The sequence below is a fragment of the Salmo salar genome, chromosome 21, assembly GCF_965601325.2.
Source record: "Salmo salar chromosome 21, fSalSal1, whole genome shotgun sequence".
Lineage (NCBI taxonomy): Eukaryota > Metazoa > Chordata > Actinopteri > Salmoniformes > Salmonidae > Salmo > Salmo salar.
This window is the reverse complement of record NC_138311.1, coordinates 29984254-30004890: the sequence shown is the minus strand read 5'-3', so window position 1 is coordinate 30004890 and position 20637 is coordinate 29984254. Positions and strand designations below refer to the sequence as shown.

Here is a 20637-nt window from a genome sequence, read left to right as displayed (position 1 = left end):
AAACATATAGAATGCTGCAGTGCAAGACCAGACAGAGAGCACACATTACACTGGTTTTAAAGTCTCTGCACTGGCTGCCTGTGAGTTTTAGAGTTCATTTTAAGATTATTCTATTGGTTTTTAAATCAACCCACGTTTGTGCACCGAAATAAATGTCAGACATGCTTTTAAGTTATGTACCCAGTAGGTCCCTCAGGTCCTCTGGCACTGGCCTTTTAACTATCCCAAAGCCTAGGACTAAGAGGCATGGAGAGGCAATCTTTAGTTAATATGCCCCTAGCCTCTGGAATAGCCTGCCGGAGAACCTGAGGGGGGCCAAAACTGTGGACATATTTAAAAGAGATCTTAAAACACACCTTTGTAGCTTTGCTTTTCCTTAGGGTGCTTTTTAGTCATTCAGTTTTTGTTATTCTTTTGTTTTTTATCCTCTTATGTTTGTTGTGTAGTAAATATTTCAGTTTTTATTTTCCTCGTTTTTTCCTGTGAAGCACATTGTGTTGCATACCATGTCTGAAATGTGCTGTATAAATACAGCTTGATTTGATTTGATTTGATTTTTAAACCTTCCCTGTAGCTCAGTTGGTAGAGCATGGTGTTTGCAATGCCAGGGTTGTGGGTTCGATTCTCACGGGGGGCCAGCGCAGAAAAAAAATGTATGAAATTGTATGAAATGTATGCATTAACTACTGTAAGTTGCTCTGGATAAGAGCGTCTGCTAAAATGACTAAAATGTACAAATGTATAATTCTACAGAAAAAAAGAAACCAACCATCTTGAATGGTAAAAAAAAAAATTGCATCAATTGCTAATTAATTCATGAATTAGATTCTAAATATGGGGCATGCTGATAACTGCCTACACACTAATGCCCCCTATTATACACATCTCTCATTTCCTCTATCTCCCCCCAGAATCCATTCACTGTCTGTCCACCACTGAGCCAGCAGATCCAACCCACTTGCTTACAATTGCACTAGGGTCGGACAGGCTTCCTGTGTAGATTAAGACACCACGGAGCCGGTGTGAGATATGGCTCTGAAAACGTACCTCAATCCAGGGATGATGTGCCCTCGACCACTAGTTTTTAAGTAAACTGCTGTTTTTGTCCTCATGCTAGCTAGCAGTAGCCACAGCAGCCTTTATAGAATGGCACGTCGCGTTGAACAACAAAGGAGCTGATTGGCTGACGCTGCCATTCTAAAACGCTACCTAGCTTAAGGACACAGATTGTCCAATATATTTACTAGATACTCTAGTGGCCGCTCTAACATTGAAAATAAATGTCTTCAAAAATGGAAGGCAGTCGGGAGAAGGCAAAATCAGGTGGGACCATTCTGGCCAATGAGAGGTGTGAATAACAGGCACAACGGTTTCCAGAAGCACAAAGTCAAAATTGGCTAAATCGTAAAAAATTCCTCAAAACAAACATTTGGTTATTGGTTTTAATTGAAGGTTAGGCATAAGGTTAGCAGTGTGGTTAAGGTTAGGTTTCAAATAAAATTAAGATGATAAATTGTAGAAATGGGCTGGGTTTGTGGCAATTAGTGATGACAGGCACAACTCCGATATAAAGTGTTTTACCGGGATGTCACATGTCCTATTTATATCAGTACAGTCATAACAACCTATGATCTAAACAGGAAGCCTGTTGGACCATAGTGCAGCTGTAAGCAAGCGGGTCGGATCTGCTAGCTATCTGCTGGAGAAGCAGCAGCACCGCCTCTGGATCAATTGGATTTGCAGCCTAGGTGTGCCCAGCTGTAGGCATAGCAGGTTGTATTTCACGACAAAACGCAAGTGAGGGAATGTCGCCAACATAAAAAGGTGAGTTATTAGCGATGCATGTGCGCATTGTAGATGTCATGTAGCCAATTAATGTGTGCTTTGCATCGGAATTCAGTGGTATTCGGTGGCTCAACAACGGGAGCATGAAGCACGAAACCCGGATCAGAGGGAAGTTCAGTGCCGCTGCTGCGAGTTGAGTACACTTTATATTGGACGCGGTTGATATTTCTCACTGCTATGATAAATGGTTGCTTTTCATGTAACATGCTACAATGTAACGCCGTACATTCATGCATGCAGTTATTTGTCACAATGTAGGCCGAACTGCGTAACCTTTGAAATTCGCCGACTCCTCGGTGACATGGGGGCTGGCATGTAATTTATGAAACACTCGAAACCAGAGACGGTGCATGTGACTGTCTGAAACTGTAGCCTACCCGGTGTAACAGATATTCGGCCCGTGTTATAGCTTTCTTGAGTCATTAACCGTGGTCATTATATCTAAAGAGTCGTCTATTTTAATTGAACTCGTGGGTGGATCGATCGGATGCGGGTTTGTTGGGTTAGATTTACCGTTCATCACTACTGACCATTGGTGGTGGTAGTAGTATTGTACAGCTGGAAGAGCCTGCTATAGTCCCTTTTGAAGGAGGTCTATTTACACCAGGGTTCCCCAACTGGCGGCCCGTGGTTTTATTTAGCCCCCCAAGTTGTCTGAGGAACAATTGTTGTTGTTATATTTTTATTGTTGGACATAAAATACTAAAAACACTAGGAAAGCAGCTCCAAGTGATTTACATTTTGGAAGTCTGTATCAAATCAAGTATTCCCACGCATAATAGAGAGACGGGGGATCGTATTCAAACGGAAGCAAGGTTGGAACATGATTAGGTTTTAGTCAATTACTACATATGTTCGGGCTTCTTGCGGTCAATTTGCAGTCTACTAATTATTTTATGTTCCGGCCACCTGACCAATGCTCAAGAAAAATCGTCCCGCGGGCTGAATCTAGTTGATGATCACGGTTTACACTGTTGTTGGCTAATGCTTATCCATCCTGTATAGCCATGCTGCATACTGAAGGGACCAGTGGAGGCTGCTGAGGAGAGATCGGTTCATAATAATGGCTGAAACGGAGTATTATGGCTGGAATGGAATGGTATCAAACACATGACCACGTGTTTGATACCATTCCATAAACGCCATTTAAGCCATTATTATGAGCCGTCCTGCCCTCAGCAGCCTCCACTGGAAGGGACCTGCCCTTTCCTGTCATTATTCTCATTGTGATAAACACACAAGGTGTTTGTATCATTATTGAGTTTATTGAATAAGGTTGCTGGAGACCTTATCTTGCCCATATATTTTTCTAGACCCTTATTGCCAGTTGGCAATGCAGGAGAGTTTGTGGCTGCCTGTCATGCACTCATAATGGATATATCAATGGATGAGGTAGCCTACTACACTGTGTGTTCTTTTGGGAGGCATCACTGGGGCCGAGCTTCCTGCCGTCCAGGACCTCTACATCAGGCGGTGTCAGAGGAAGGCACGATTTGATTTGAAAATTGCCAAAGACTCCAGCCAAGCCATAGACTGTTCTCTCTGCTACTGTCCGGCAAACGGTACCAGAGCATCCACTCTCGGACAACCAGGCTCCGAGACAGCTTCTACCCCCAATCCATAAGACTGCTAAATAGTCAATTAATGGTACCTAAACTATATGCACTGACCCTAAGATCACTCACTAGACTATATATACACACCATATGCACACTCACACACTACATTAACACTCCCACACAAAACCCATACAGACAACACACACACACACACACGCATACCGACAACACAAACATACATTCATACACTTTACAAACACACACTCTCACCCATACACTTTTACACTCATCATTTGCTGCTGCTACTCTGTTCTTTATTTTACTTTTATTATTATCGATCCTGATGTCTAGTCACTTTACCCTGCCTTCATGTACATATCTACCTCAAATACCTCATTATCTATCCTGATGTCTAGTCACTTTACCCTGCCTTCATGTACATATCTACCTCAAATACCTTATTATTATCTATCCTGATGCCTAGTCACTTTACCCTGCCTTCATGTACATATCTACCTCAAATACCTTATTATTATCTATCCTGATGTCTAGTCACTTTACCCTGCCTTCATGTACATATCTACCTCAAATACCTTATTATTATCTATCCTGATGCCTAGTCACTTTACCCTGCCTTCATGTGCATATCTACCTCAAATACTTCATACCTCTGCACATTGATCTATTACTGGTACTCCCTGGATATAGCTACATTCTTGTGTATTTTAAATGTACCTTATTATTATCTATCCTGATGTCTAGTCACTTTACCCTGCCTTCATGTACATATCTACCTCAAATACCTTATTATCTATCCTGATGTCTAGTCACTTTACCCTGCCTTCATGTACATATCTACCTCAAATACCTTATTATTATCTATCCTGATGTCTAGTCACTTTACCCTGCCTTCATGTACATATCTACCTTATTATCTCTCCTGATAAATCTCTCATTTAACAAAAATGTGTCTTCCGCATTGAACCGAACCCCTCTGAATCAGATGGGTGCAGGGGGCTGCGTTAATCGACGTCATCGTCACCCGGGGAGTAGTTGTTGTGGGGGTTAACTGCCTTGCTCAACGGCAGAACGGCATTGAGCAAAGGCATGTCCTGAGCCTGTTACCTGTTAAGAAACATCCAGTCAGCCATTCAACCAGACAAGTGTTAGTTCTCAAGCCTCACAAGCCTTCCTTCTCTCTTCCTGAATCATGATGCACTGTACTTGGGCTACTATTTCATTTCACATGAAGGGGTTTGGAACCACGGAGGTTGGATTGCGTACCAGAAAAGTGTGTCAGCTCGCTTCTCTCTCTTTACATTTGTGGTTCTGGGTGTTTGTGACCATTATCAACTCTCTCTTCTCTTGTGTGTGTTTGACCCCCCCCCCCCCCCCTCTTTATTCAGGGTCACATTATTTAATATCTGTTAGTTACATGTCTGTGGAACTTGTTCAGTTTCTCTCAGTTGTTGAATCTTATGTTTATACAAATATTTACACATGTTAAGTTTGCTGAAAATAAACGGAGTTGACAGTGAGGGGACGTTTTCCTTTTTTTTCTGAGTTTACATGCATTACATTTAACCATATGTATCCTGAGCTGTATATGTTTCAAAGGTTATGTTCTATGCTTCTGGCTTTATTTGGCTCTCACTGTTAACCCACACTGTCAGACATGTCTGGCTTCATGGTGTGAACTCTTTCTCGGTCCCAACACTGCCCAAAGGCCCCCCGTGTGTGTGTGTTTGTACACTGCAGTATTGTTAGTCAACAGCTGTTATAGGCTTATCTATAGTCCATGGCCAGATTGCTTTCTCTATAAATAGCCCTGCAAAGGTTCTCTGTCACCATTTACTTCATTTCCAACAGACTTAAACCTCATCACGTGCTTGCATGTATGTCTTCCTGTGTTCTTATATCTTAGAGTTTGTGTTGTTTATTACTAAGTGTGTTTCTGTCTTCTTTCATCTACCTTGTTTGTTGTACATGTGAATACAGTACATATGTTTGTGTTTAGGATGGGGTGGTGGGTATAGGCATATGTTTGACTGCTAAACAAACAAACACATGCTGAATGCATGGCACTTTGCCACCATCAGGGCAGGGCATTCAGAGGGGGAGGGGGGCTAATAGGGGTGGGGGAGGGAGGGCACAGTGTGGGTGCCATGGTAACCAGGGATCCATGCAGGCTAGGTTAATGTGTGCCACACAAGATGATGCCATGCTGGCAGGCTACATACAGCTGAATGTGTTGGCATCTCTGATCACATTCCCTTCCCCTCTACCCTGTCTATGGGCCAAATGACTGTACAACTGGGGCAAATGAGTACAAAGAGATTATATTATACACACACATATAAACACATTTTTTAAGTCCACACAGACACGCACACATATATCACATCATTCCCTGGCCTTGTAACTGATGACATAAGATGAGAGTGATCTGTAGGGAAAAGGTTAAAGAGTGAAGAGGGTTACGGTGACTGTAATGCCGCCACTCCGGCGGTCACAAGTTGTGATGGCAGTCAAATTCCACGTGACCGTTTAGTCACGGTAATTGGGCTTCTCCAAGCTCTGATGCTGCTGATGCTCATTATTAGCCTACCAAACTTGCTAACTGCCTGGTACTCAGCACTCTTGTCCCTCTAATCACTCTGACATCAATGCAAATGTATACAAAAATCGAATGAAAAATTGTAGCCTGTGAGAATGCCTCGAGTGCATCTGTGCACTCCCTCAGAAATCTTTTGGAGAAAACATCCTATTTTATTCAGTTATGTTCAATAATTATTGTATTCTTCATACTAAAATATAATGCCACGGAATTCTAAGACAATCTTGCCTGTTAAATGAACTAATGTAGCCCACAGCCATATGATATAGCCAGATCAGGACCTAACATAAGGACAAGGAGTACGCTATTCTGTTCTTCTGAAATGGACTACATTTTCTTTATATCATGTTTCTTTAGACCTGTCTAAAATACATAATGAATGTATTGTGATGGTGTAGACTATGGAACGTCTACACTTAAAAAAAGTCTAATAAATCCAATAGTCTGCGTCAGTGGCTTGTAGGCTATGTGTGGAATCCACGAGATGCTAAATGTGTTTATGATAATTAACGGTCAGTTACCATGAGACTGTCAAGCAAATGTCAGCCAGTGATTGGCAGATAACATGTCATGACCGCCACAGTCCTAGACCTAACTGACATTTTACACTGTATATGTCTCTCTCATGAGTGCCATTTTTTCCCTTACACTTCTCTTAAGGATCGGCACCTTTTTTTTCAATTTTTGCCTAAAATGACATACCCAAATCTAACTGCTTGTAGCTCAGGCCCTGAAGCAAGGATATGCATATTCTTGGTACCATTTGAAAGGAAACACTTTGAAGCTTGTAGGATAATATAACACATTAGATCTGGTAAAAGATAATGCAAAGAAAGAAAACACTTTCTTTTGTATTTTTTTTGCACCATCTTTGAAATGCAAGAAAAAGGCTATAATATATTATTCCATCCTAGGTGCAATATAGATTTTGGCCGCGAGAATCCAGCAGTGCATGTGCAAAGTTTTAGACTGATACAATGAACCATTGCATTTCTGTTCAAAATGTTGTATCAGGACTGCCCAAATGGGCCTAATTTGTTTATTAATAACTTTTCATGTTCAAAATTGTGCACTCTCCTCAAACAATAGCATGGTATTCTTTCACTGTAATAGCTACTGGAAATTGGACAGTGCAGTTAGATTAACAAGAATTTAAGCTTTCTGCCAATATCAGATATGTCTATGTCCTGGGAAATGTTCTTGTTACTTACAACCTCATGCTATTCGCATTAGCCTACGTTAGCTCAACCGTCCCGCAGAGGACCCACCAATCCTGAAGAAGTTTTAAAGACACATGCTATTACTGTTATTAGTATGGATGAATGCATCTCTGAGGAAGCTATAAACATGCCTATACTCCTGACCTTGCTTCACTGGCTCACTGACCCTGAGTCTCAGTGCAAATCCTAAATAAACATCCTAATGAGTGTTTATATTACATTCATTTCACTTTCTGTTCTCATGAATATGTCTGCCCAGTCCACTGAACCATAACCACATACAGAAATGTAATTATAGCAAATACACAATACATACAAATGTATGTGGACACCCCTACAAATTAGTGGATTTGGCTATTTCAGCCACACCCGTTGCTAACAAGTGTAAAAAATCAAGCACACAGCCATGCAATCTCCATAGGCAACATTGGCAGTAGAATGGCCTTTTTTGTTTTGTTTAATTTATTTAACTAGGCAAGTCGGTTAAGAACAAATTCTTATTTACAATGATGGCCTACCCCGGCCAAACCCTAACCTGTGCGCCACCCTATGTGACTCCCAATCACGGCCGGTTGTGATACAGCCTGGAATCGAACCAGGGTCTGTAGTGACGCCTCTAGCACTGAGATGCAGTGCCTTAGACCGCTGTGCCACTCAGGAGCCCTGAAAGCCTTACTGAAGAGCTCAGTGACTTTCAACGTGGCACCGTCATAGGATGCTACCTTTTCAACAAGTCAGTTCGTCAAATTTCTGCCCTGATAGAGCTGCCCTGGTCAACTGTAAGTGCTGGTACTGTGAAGTGGAAACGTCTAGGAGTAACAACGGCTCAGCCGTGAAGTGGTAGGCCACAAAAGCTCACAGGACTGGACCACCGAGTGCTTAAGCGCATAGCACGTACAAATCTTCTGTCCTCGGTTGCAACACTCAGTACCGAGTTCCAAACTGCATCTGGAAGCAACATCAGCACAAGAACTGTTCGTCAGGAGCTTCATGAAATGGGTTTCCATGGCCAAGCAGCCGCACACATTGGACTCTGGAGCAGAGGAAGCTCGTTCTCTGGAGTAATGAATCACGTCCGACGGACGAATCTGGGTTTGGCGGATGCCAGGAGAACGCTACCTGCCCCAATGCATAGTGCAAACTGTAAAGTTTGGAGGAGGAATAATGGTCTGGGGCTGTTTTTCATGGTTTGGGCTAGGCCCCTTAGTTCCGGGACAGCTCAATGACATTCTAGACGCCTCAAAGTTAGAAGCGCAGAATCAACAGTTTGGGGAAGGCCCTTTCTTGTTTCAGCCTGACAATGCCCCCATGCACAAAGAGGTCCATACAGAAATGGTTTGTTGAGATTGGTGTGGAAGAACTTGACTGGCCTGCACAAAGCCCTGACCTCAACCCCATGAAACACCTTTGGGATGAATTGGAACGCCGACTGTGAGCCAGGCCTAATCACCTAACGTCAGTGCCCGACCTCACTAATGCTCTTGTCGCTGAATGGAAGCAAGTCTCCGCAGCAATGTTCCAACATCTAGTTATTATTTTTTAATGTTTTTGACAAATTGAATGGTATGCTTTGCCATTGTAGTAGATGAGGTTCAGCTAAATCGCGGTGAATCATGGAAATCAAAATAATCATTTGTGAATTGCAAACAGTAAAAGGAAAAAATGTATCTGTAGCCTTCCTTCTGCTGCACAACTCATTTTGTAGGTACTTTTAAGTTGATTTGGACATTTACATTTCTGGGACATTGCAACTCAATATATGCTAGTAATCAACCTGAAGTAAACACTTCTTATATACATAATAAAGCCTATCGGCTCTAAAATCCTTGCTGCATGCTGAAACAACAGTCATTTTCAAAGTTTTTCCTCAAACCTTCCCAATTAAAATGTCACTGCAAAGTAGGCCTACCTGGCAGAATGATATTATGATGATTTGTTTCACTCGGGTGCACATTTGTTTTGCATTCTTTGCCATCACATGTGCACTACAGAAACCTTACTGAAACACCGCTAACCTAACACAAATGTACTGGACTAAAACTTGGCTGGCACATGTTTTCAATGGTGCTTTCTGACACCAATATAGTAGATTAGGGAGGTACCCTGACTGGGACTCAAATCCTAGTGACTGTAATTCCAAAATCATTATAATGTCATAATCCTCGCTATATGAGCCAGGATGAGGGCGGCAGATAGCCTAGCAGTTAAGAGTGTTGGGCCAGTAACCTATAGTCGCTGGTTCGAATACCTGAGCCGACTAGGTGAAAAATCTATAGATTTGCCCTTGAGCAAGGCAGTTAACCATAATATTGTTCCTGTAAATCGCTCTGGATAAGTGCGGCTGCTAGATGACCAAAATGTAATGATACTATTCCTACCAAGTGTGTTAACCCTATTGGCACAATGCATAGGGTGTTTGCCTTTTCACGCCAGTGACCCAGTTTCACTTCCTTGTCCTGCCATTTGCTACATTGGTGTCAGAAGTGGGATGGGGGACATGTAGCCATCAGAGGGTACGGCTCTGATGTGTTAGGGAGTTGAAGGACCGGGACGTGCCTTCAAGTACGGAGAGGGCGGTGTAGCAAGCCTCGCTATATGAGAGACATTACAATTCCCAAAAGGTGGGATAACTCTACTGCAACAATGCGTAGAGTAGTTGTCTTTCACACCAGCAACCCGAGTTGTATTCACTGCCCCACCGTTCACTACAATAGCAAAAGGCTAAAATCTCTTGGTGAGGTGGCTAGGTGTTGTACAAAGGTTACTTAGTATTATTACAAGGGGTACAACTTTAAAAAAAAATGTATTATGATATTTATATTTTTTCTGACTTTGTCTTCCTTAAATAAAAAATAAGTTATACAGTTCACTTGTTTTCTAGTGAGCACAATTGAGTACAATTCTACTCTAGGCTGTAAACGGCAGTGAAATGTCATTTGAATAATGGCGCAAAAGCCCCGTTATTTGAATGTTTCATTCTATTTGGATCAGTTGTGGGTCTACTCTCGACAGATTATAAGGTCTAGAAAGACACAGGACAGTTTGGCAGTATTTTTACTTCTGGTACTTCTGTGCTGATCTGTTGTCGTTCATCATTCTCCCAAGATGTCCTATATAGTGTAACCATATAGGCCTATGCTCCCAGCAGGCCCAGTTATTCAGGAAAACATAACGTGCCTTCTGACTCCTTTACGTAACGCATCAATACAGTTTAAATATTTGTCATTTAACTTTTAAATGTGTTACCTTTTTATGTGTGGCATAAACACAACCAGTCACTATTAGAGCTGTTGCGGTGACTGTATTACCGCCACTCCTGTGGTCATGAAGGCAGTCAAATTCCACGTGTAATTAGACTTCTCCAAGCTCTGATGCTGCTGATGGTCATTAGTAGCCTACCAAACTTGCTAAATGCCTGGTACTCAGCACTCTATTGTCCCTCTAATCACTCAGACATCAGTGCAAATGTAATCGAAAATCGAATCAAACACTTTATGAGAGCCCTATGCAATAGGCGAAAAAACAGTGATGGCCTCTACTAAAAAGAGGACGCTATGCCTACTATATTTATTTCTCATCTTTCCTAATATTAATCACATTGTTTATCTTTAAAACAGGAGTATAGCTTACTTGGCTGGCATGAAAATGAACCACGGGAAAAATGTCCTCCATTCGCTATTTAAGTGCATAGATGATATGTATTTTTCCCATGATAATGGTCCATTCTAAATCAAAGCAAATTTCACACACATATTATTTAGTATACAGTACCAGTCAAAAGTTTAGACACACCTACTCATTCCAGGGTTTTTCTTTATTTTTACTATTTTCTACATTGTAGAATAATAGTGAAGACCTCAAAACTATGAAATAACACACATGGAATCATGTAGTAACCAAAAAAGTGTTAAAGAAATTCTTCAAAGTTTGCCTTGATGACAGCTTTGCACACACTTGGCATTCCCTCAACCAGCTTCACCTGGAAGGCTTTTCCAACAGTCTTGAAGGAGTTCCCACATGCTGAGCACTTGTTGGCTGCTGAACGCTCAAAACCTGGTTCAAACTGCTTTCCACCAGACACTGGGAGATGAATTCACCTTTCAGCAGGACAATAAGCTAAAACACAAGGCCACATCTACACTGTAGTTCCTGAGTGGCCGAGTTACAGTTTTGACTTAAATCTATGGCAAGACCTGAAAATGGTTGTCTAGGAATGATCAACAACCACTTTGACAGAGCTTAAAGAATAATGGGAAAATGTTGCATGATCCAGGTGTGGAAAGCTCTTAGAGACTTGCCCAGAACGACAGCTGTAATCGCTGCCAAAGATGCTTCTACAAAGTATTGAGTCAGGGGTGTGAATACTTATGTAAATTAGATATCTGTATTTCATTTTCAATACATTTTCAAACATTTCTAAAATTATGTTTTGACTTTGTAATTATGGGGTATCGGTATGCAGTAATGTATTGCTTATTGGTTGTGTGTGGTGCATTGGCAGAAAAACCTGTTAGGGGAAAATAATGGCATATATTTTATATAAATATGACATGAAAATGTGATTCCCCTAGGTGATCATTGTCTGCAACTGGCTCTGATTGTGAGGTAATGAGACAGGCAGGGAGAGTGAGCTAGTCTGTCGTGGTCGGCGAACCCTCGACCTCCTGGCCCATAGCCCTGTGTGGCATCGACTGTGCCACAAAACCATGCTGAAGTGTCAAGTCAACATCCACGTTTATAAAGACAGGGTTGTTATTGTTATTTGTGGTGGTTATCTTTTTTTATTCTATGAGGGGGGAGGATTTGACAGTACAAGGGGAGGGTCATGTAAAAATGTGTTTTATGTTAGGTAGGGGGGTGAATTTGTTTTGACACCTCCAGTTAGACCAGTCCTCCCCCCGCCAGTTGTCACACACATTGTTATTTCAATAGGCTGTATTCATGTTCAGTGTTTAATGTGTTGGTTTGAAACTGATAGTTTGTCTTGCCCATAGGCTGTGATTATCCACATGACCTGGTTGGCTATGTCTCTATGTTTGCAACTCGGATGACTGCTCCGAGGGAGAGGGCTGCCGCACATACCACTGCACACACACACGTGGGGACATCAGCACTCCAGGGGTTAAAGCCTCATATTTGTGTTGTGTGTGTGAGAGAGAGAGAAAGGGGATGATGTGAGTGATGAATATGAGAAGGTACTCTTAAGCCTATGATTCATTGCATTCAATGTGCCTTCCTCTGCTCTTTCTCTCTTTGCTTCGTGTGACGTTGTCAGAGAGACAATCTGGACGCAATCTATGTTGCTCCGTGTCACCCCCAAAAACTTGCCTGCAACCTAGTTGCATTTCATCGCACAAGATGGAATTCATTCCTATTTCAAGCAACTGACTGTATGCAATGTCCAATCAGTGAGCAGAAAAGACGGATTGGTTGTTTGGCAACAAAACTGACGTGTGCACATCTATAGATTTTAACTACAACTATATTTAGTCTACAATATATATTTAATGCATAAAGTATATATTTGTTTTATTTTTTGTTTATTTATTTTTTGGTACTTTTTTTTTCTCCCCAATTTTGTGATATCCAATTGGTAGTTAGTCTTATCCCATCGCTGCAATTCCCCTACGGACTCAGGAGAGGTGAAGGTCGAGAGCCATGCATCCTCCAAAACAGGACCCTGCCAAACCGCACTGCTTCTTGACCCTGCTCACTTAACCCGGAAGCTAGCTGCACCAATGTGTCGGAGGAAAATGGCGACCAAAGTCAGCTTGCAGGCGCCCGGCCCAAAACAAGGAGTCGCTAGAGTGCGATGGGACAAGGAAATCTCGGCTGACCATACCCTCGTCTAACCCGGACGATGCTGGGCTAATAGTGTGCCGCCTCATGGGTCTCCCGAGCACGGACGGCTGTGACACAGCCTGGGATTGAACCCAGGTCTGTAGTAGTGCCTTAGATAGCTGCGCCACTCACGAGGCCTTACATAAATAAAGTTGCACAATGAGTACTTGTCTCTCAAATACATAGTTACAGTTGTTGGTTAGCTAGTTATTCATTAAAATCGCCATTTAACCAACACCCATATTTTTGTGACTACCCGGACCTACCATTTGGTATTGAAACCAAGCCATATGATTTTAATGAAAAGTACTTTAGTAAACAACGTAAGAAGCGCTCATCATTTCAAATAAACTCCATGTCGTATTAAACAGCATATAAACACTCTCTAAATAGTTCAGGAGCCAGAGATGGAACGAAAATGACTTATTTAGGCTCTATTATTTCAAGGCTATAGCCTAAAAAGAAATACTGTAAATTGTGAAGCATTTGAAAGTGTGACACACTAGGCTGGCAGGAACATTAAGCGCTCAGCATTTAAACAGCATTTTGTTCTATTAAATTATTATGGTATAAGTTGCGCATACACAGTTGAAGTCGGAAGTTTACATACATCTTAGCCAAATACATTTAAACTCAGTTTTCCACAATTCCTGACATTTAATCCTAGTAAAAATTCCCTGTCTTAGGTCAGTTAGGATCACCACTTTTAGTTTAAGAATGTGAAATGTCAGAATAATAGTAGAGAATTATTTATTTCAGCTTTAATTTCTTTCATCACATTCCCAGTGGGTCATAAGTTTACATACACTCAATTAGTATTTGGTAGCATTGCCTTTAAATTGTTTAACTTGGGTCAAGCATTTTGGGTAGCCTTCCACAAGCTTCCCACAATAAGTTGGGTGAATTGTGGCCCATTCCTCCTGACAGAGCTGGTGTAACTGAGTCAGGTTTGTAGGCCTCCTTGCTCGCACAGGCTTTTTCAGTTCTGCCCACAAATTTTCTATAGGCTTCAGGTCAGGGCTTTGTGATGGCCACTCCAGTATTTTGACTTTGTTGTTCTTAAGCCATTTTGCCCCAACTTTGGAAGTATGCTTGGGGTAATTGTCCATTTGGAAGACCCATTTGCGACCAAGCTTTAACTTCCTGACTGATGTCTTGAGATGTTGCTTCAATATATCCATATAATTTTCAAGGCTCATGCACCAGTCCCTCCTGCAGCAAAGCACCCCCACAACATGCTGCCACCCCCGTGCTTCACAGTTGGGATGGTGTTTTTCGGCTTGCAAGCCGCCCCCTTTTTCCTCCAAACATAATGATGGTCATTATGGCCAAACAGTTCTATTTTTGTTTCCTCAGACCAGGGGACATTTCTCCAAAAAGTACGATCTTTGTGCTGTTGCAAACCGTAGTCTGGCTTTTTTATGGTGTCAATTTTCCTATCAGAAGCTTCTAAAGCCATGACATCATTTTCTGAAATTTTCCAAGCTGCTTAATGGCACAGTCAACTTAGTGTATGTAAACTTCTGACCCACTGGAATTGTGATACAGTGAAATAATCTCTGTAAACAATTGTTGGAAAAATTACTTTTGTCATGCACAAAGTAGATGTCCTAACCAACTTGCCAAAACTATAGTTTGTTAACAAGAAATTTGTGGAGTGGTTGAAAACCGAGTTTTAAATGACTCCAACCTAAATGTATGTAAACTTCTGACTTCAACTGTGACTTACTTAGAATTAAATAAAAATGAAACTAAAAATGCCTTATTAGACTCAGTCTACAGTGCCTTTTTGAATTCACTTTTAGAGTTTGTCCAGAGTCTGTGGGTTCAGACTCATGCGATGGTGTCTGGAGAGCAGGCCAGCAGTGGAGAATTCAGTTCCCTCTCTGAGCTTGCAGCGCTTCTGGGGATGCTAAACATCCTCTGGGCCACTTTTGCCAGGCTGGGCAGGGATGCAGAGTTATTTTTTTCTATAGGTAGGACTAAAGTTATTAGGCACAATAACCCTATCAAAACAGAAATCTCCTTGAAAGAGGTAATATGTCAGGCCTATTGGGACAAAATCAATGATAGGCTATTGTATAAATAATAGAACGAAAATGAACAAATTTTAAGAGATCAGATTTTTTTGTTTATAAATACTTTGCTACAATGACAAATAAATAAGTGTATCTACCCACCTTGTTCCTTTCTGTTAACATGTGCACGTAGTACACCATCATGCTTTCAGGATACATGTCTTTTCAGATTCCTTAGTTGTGGACACTAAATCACCGCATTCCTCTTGCTCCTCATCTTTGTGAGTCACCTTGATTTGGAGTGGACGAGAAGGCCAACGCTCCAGCCTTTGGGAAACTCGCTCCGCGCTCCAGTCAAATTGGGCACGCTCCACTCACATACATACTCTGGTTTCAACTGGAAATGTCCAACATGAACCGCTAGCTTGCTAGCTAGCTAAATTGTACAGCCAGCATTGTCTGTTACAATTACCAAACGTTTGGATAAACAAATCATTTATGAAACCATGATGTGGTGTATGACAGAATTGAATGCTGCATGTAATGTCAATTGCACATAATGATTATTGCAACCACAGGGAGCCTTATGCTTCCATTGTTACCAAGGCAACAGTAGACACTTCCATTCTGGGTGCTCTCTCTCCTTCACCCCGCTGTTAAAATTTGATTCTGGATTAAAGTTAGCCCCAGAGGGGGGTGTTTATGTGTGCATGTGAGTCGTCCCTCACCTTTTTTGACTCACTCATGCATTTCCCAGAGCATTTCTGGTGTGCTTGTGTTTTTATTTAGAAAGTAGAAACCCTCATTATTCTTAGATTACAGACAGATACTGCAGATGCTTTCAGCTGCATTCACTGTATCATATACCTGGAGTCCTTACATTCCTCAGCTAGCCACATGCTAAAAACATGGGTAACACTTCATTCTTCAATATGATTTATTGAGCTGGACGGTGGGCTTGGCATTGCATCCCATACAATAGTCATGATATAATATATCATATTCACTGTGTTACTCAAGGAACCGAGAACAGATATCCACACATCGAGGAATCACCATAAACACTGTGGATTTGCATGCTAATTTGCTGAGTGTGCTATTTGGGTGATAATGTGTACCACTGGTCAGGGAGATAATTTATAAGCATAGTGATATTTGCATAATTCTGAGACGAGTGGAGGTGATTGGCAGGGAGTTGTCGGGGCAGCTGCATGGGGACAGATAGTTCCAGTAGAGATGAAGAGTCACACATGACGGGGTGTGAAGACTAAAGACCTCTGTCTGGTGCATGAATCACACCAGAGCTGGGGGAAGGGGGTTGGAGGGTTATAGTAAGTGGCTGCTGCCTCCAGTTTTGAGGAGTGAGAAAGAAGGGGCAAGACATGCTCAGAGACTCACACTCAAACACATACACATAGACAGTTACAGTATGTCTGCAGCATGCTGAGCCTGTTGACTGTTCTATATCCTGCCCGCAACCATGTTCTCATGCGCTGTATGTGTGTTTGTGATATGTACACTACCGTTCAAAAGTTTGGGGTCACTTAGAAATGTCCTTGTTTTTGAAAGAGTAGTACACAGCGTTGAACGAGATCTTCAGTTGGCAACTTCTCGCATGGAATAGCCTTTATTTCTCAGAACAAGAATAGACTGACGAGTTTCAGAAGAAAGTTCTTTGTTTCTGGACATTTTGAGCCTGTAATCGAACCCACAAATGTTGATGCTCCAGATATTCAACTAGTCTAAAGAAGGCCAGTTTTATTGCTTCTTTAATCAGAATAACAGTTTTCAGCTGTGCTAACATAATTGCAAAAGGGTTTTCTAATGATCAATTAGTGTGTTTTTATTTTTTTTTTTATTTTATTATAAACTTGGATTAACTAACACAACGTGCCATTGGAACACAGGAGTGATGGTTGCTGATAATGGGCCTCTGAACGCCTATGTAGATATTCCATAAAAAAATCAGCTGTTTCCAGCTACAATAGTCATTTACAGTGGAGACATTGTTAATGTTGTATTTCTGATCAATTTGCTATTTTAATGGATAAAATTTTTGCTTTTCTTTAAAAAAACAAGTAAATTTCGAAGTGACCCCAAACTTTTGAACGGTAGTGTGTGTAAGACTCATCATAGAGGATCAATCTGTCTAGTCTATGATGTGATGACCTGATGTACAGTGCATTCGGAAAGTATTCAGACCCCTTGACTTTTTCAACATTTTGTTACGTTACAGCCTTATTTTAAAATTGATTAAAAAAAATTATTTTCTTCATCAATCTACACAGTACCCCATAATGACAAAGCAAAAACATATATTTTTTGACATTTTATCAAATGTATCAAAAATACCAAAACTGAAATATCACGTTTACATAAGTATTCAGACCCTTTACTCAGTACTTTGTTGAAGCAGCGATTACAGGCTCGAGTCTTCTTGGGTATGGCTCTACAAGCTTGGCATACATGTATTTGGGGAGTTTCTCCCATTCTTCTCTGCAGATGCTCTCAAGCTCTGTCAAGTTGGATGGGGAGCGTCGCTGCACTGCTATTTTCAGGTCTTTCCAGAGATGTTTGATCAGGTTCAAGTCCGGGCTGTGGCTGGGCCACTTAAGGACATTCAGAGACTTGTCCTGTTGGAATGGTGAACCTTCACCCCAGTCTGAGGTCCTGAGCACTCTGGAGCAGGTTTCATCAAGGATCTCTCAAGTACTTTGCTCCGTTTATCTTTCCCTCGTTCCTGACTAGTCTCCCAGTCCCTGCCGCTGAAAAACACCCCCCACAGCATGATGCTGCCACCACCATGCTTCACCATAGGGATGGTGCCAGGTTTCCTCCAGACATGATGCTTGGCATTCAGGCCAAAGAGTTCAATCTTGATTTCATCAAACCAGAGAATCTTGTTTCTCATGGTCAGAGTCCTTTTGGCAAACTCCAAGCAGGCTGTCATGTGCCTTTTAATGAGGAGTGGCTTCCGTCTGGCCACTCTACCATAAAGGCCTGATTGGTGGAGTGCTGCAGAGATGGTTGTCCTTCTGGAAGGTTCTCCCATCTCCACTCGGTCATAGTGACCATCAGGTTCTTGGTCACCTCCCTGAACAAGGTCCTTCTCCCCTGATTGCTCAGTTTGGCCGGGCGGCCAGCTCTAGAATGAGTCTTGGCGGTTCCAAACTTCTTCCATTAAAGAATGATGGAGGCCACTGTGTTGTTAAATACCATCCCCAATGATGATGGGATTGGGTTACAAATCATCCTGTCTGTCATCCTCTACCGTACTCCTCACATCACCTATTTATAGCTTTAATAACAATGAACTGGAGAATACTTCTCTTATTGTCTATCACTGTAACATGCTAGCCTCTAAGTCTCAACAGATACAGGCTGGCACTTAACTCCTACATTTGCCTTCCATTAAGCTTTACCTGTGGTGAATTTTGTGAATTGGCCTCTGATAGCAAGCACAGAATTCAGCTGTATTTTTTTTTTTTAATTGATGACAGACCTCTCTTTCTCTCTCTCTGCTCTCTCCCGCTCTCTTTCTCTCACAGGTCAATGTGTCAACTAAAGGACCTCTACAGGGTTGTTGTCAACATAGGTCCCTGACGTCTTCAGTCTGCTGCCAGTCTGTTTAGTTAGTTAACCCCATCTCTTCCTGGATCAGACAACCATCACCCTCCTGCATCACACCCAGGCACCCTCCTCAGACACCTGGCCAATCGCTGGTTCTGAACAGCGTTACCATGGACACCGAGTCCACCCACTCTGGCTACTCCAACAGATCCAACAGACCTAGGTAAGAGCTCAGCTGACTTCCTCTCTCTGTCTTCTCTCTCCGCTCACACACACACACACACACACACTCACACACACATGTTGCCAATGAGTGTGTTCAGATCCAGGCCTGTCTGCACCATCAGGGAGATGCTTATGTCTATATCTGCCACAGAGCAACTGAATGCTGTTTGTCCCCACTGTGTGTTACTTTTGAATTTAAGCCTAGCCTCATGTCAGATGTTTTAAAAAAGAGGGAGAGAGAGATGAGTGATGGGTAAAGCTCATGGAGTAGGGTTCTCACAGCTGACTGCCTTTAACCTATTTCACTGACTCACTCTAACTTGTTCTGTAAATGAGAGAGGGAGTGTGAGAGACTAATTAGGAGGGATTGGGCTCTCCTCCCTCATCCACTTGTTCGTTGCCATATTCTGTGTGTGTATAGGGAGCAGAGTCGGCGTGAGCGGCGTAAGCTCAGCAGTAAGGACAGCAGCCGGTCAGAGAGGTCTGTAATCATCAACAGCCCCTATGGGCCCACTCAGGCCTCCCCCAACCACAACAGTGAGCCCCTGCTAGAAGTCCCCACCTCCGTGACTGGAGACGAGGCTCCAAGCCTCCAGGTAAGCTCCAACCCAACAAATCAAAACTCACACAAACCATGCCTGAAAGATTCAAAAAGCCCTACATAACTATACTGTACAGTACAGCACTTGCTTACAGGAACCCTGTACAGAAGCCATCTCCCAACAAATCTCCTTCTCGCAGAGTCAAGCAGGGAACCAGCTGAGTTGCACACCATGCTGTTTTAAACTCAAACAGCTGGGCCTATCATAATCACCATAGTGACAGGGTCATAATCACCATGGTGACTAGGGGCCAAATAGGTCAGAGGATTTGCAAATCTCCCCTTGGCCTGTGCGAACTATACTTCCCATTCTTTGTGTGTGTGTGTGTGTGTGTGTGTGTGTGTGTGTGTGTGTGTGTGTGTGTGTGTGTGTGTGTGTGTGTGTGTGTGTGTGTGTGTGTGTGTGTGTGTGTGTGTGTGTGTGTGTGTGTGTGTGTGTGTGTGTGTGTGTGTGTGTGGGGGGGGGGGGGTTCTGTGCTGTGTGTGTGTAGTAATGTGGTTCTATGTGTAATCATTCTGTATGTGGGTCAAAATGTGTCTTGATTTAAATCCAAGTGGTGATTTTAAATCCACATATGGTTATCTGGAAGCAAGCCTATGATTTAGATGCTCTGACAATGGGGTTGAGATTTAGCTCTGGGCTAATGAAGCTAGGGTCAGAAGGCTAGAGACTGGCTATAGAGGGAGATGGATCAAGTGAAGGAGACTGCTGCAGAGAGAGAGGGAGGGAGAGATAAAGAGGGAAATGGTGATAGTTATGTTAGGAGGAGTATACTCTGTCTTGTGCCCTGGGCTCTGACCTACTTGACTTTGTATGTGGAAGGTCCTGCATGAAGTGTGTGTGTGGATGCATAAAGCATTGATGAGCCTGCACGTGCATGAATGGTCTATGCAGCAAGTAGTGCAGTACCAGCTACATCTCAGCTGCATTACTGAAGAACTGCTTACATTTTATACAGCTACAAACCGTGTCTCTGTCTAGTCGTCTGTCTCATTCCATGTCTCTTTGTATTTGGATGTTTGACTCATCCTAGCGTGCTGCAAACATTCCACATTGTGGTGTCGTTGTAAGCTTGTGGTTTACAGACCCATTGTCTGCAATGTTGTTCAGCCACTGTCTACCAACTAGTGTAAAAGGTCA

The 20637-nt window shown here is 42.3% G+C and overlaps 1 protein-coding gene across 1 annotated transcript in view; it reads left to right on the top strand.

The window, feature by feature from the left end:
• The first annotated feature begins 1701 nt into the window (after positions 1-1701).
• The window catches only part of LOC106582105 (vang-like protein 1), a 54873-nt gene continuing 35937 nt past the window's right edge, over positions 1702-20637 (top strand). The window contains exons 1-3 of the mRNA XM_014164851.3: positions 1702-1824; positions 18649-18893; positions 19317-19491. Coding sequence (XP_014020326.2) covers positions 18841-18893; positions 19317-19491 — 228 coding nt within the window. The 5' untranslated portion in view covers positions 1702-1824; positions 18649-18840. The remainder of the gene's footprint in view (positions 1825-18648; positions 18894-19316; positions 19492-20637) is intronic.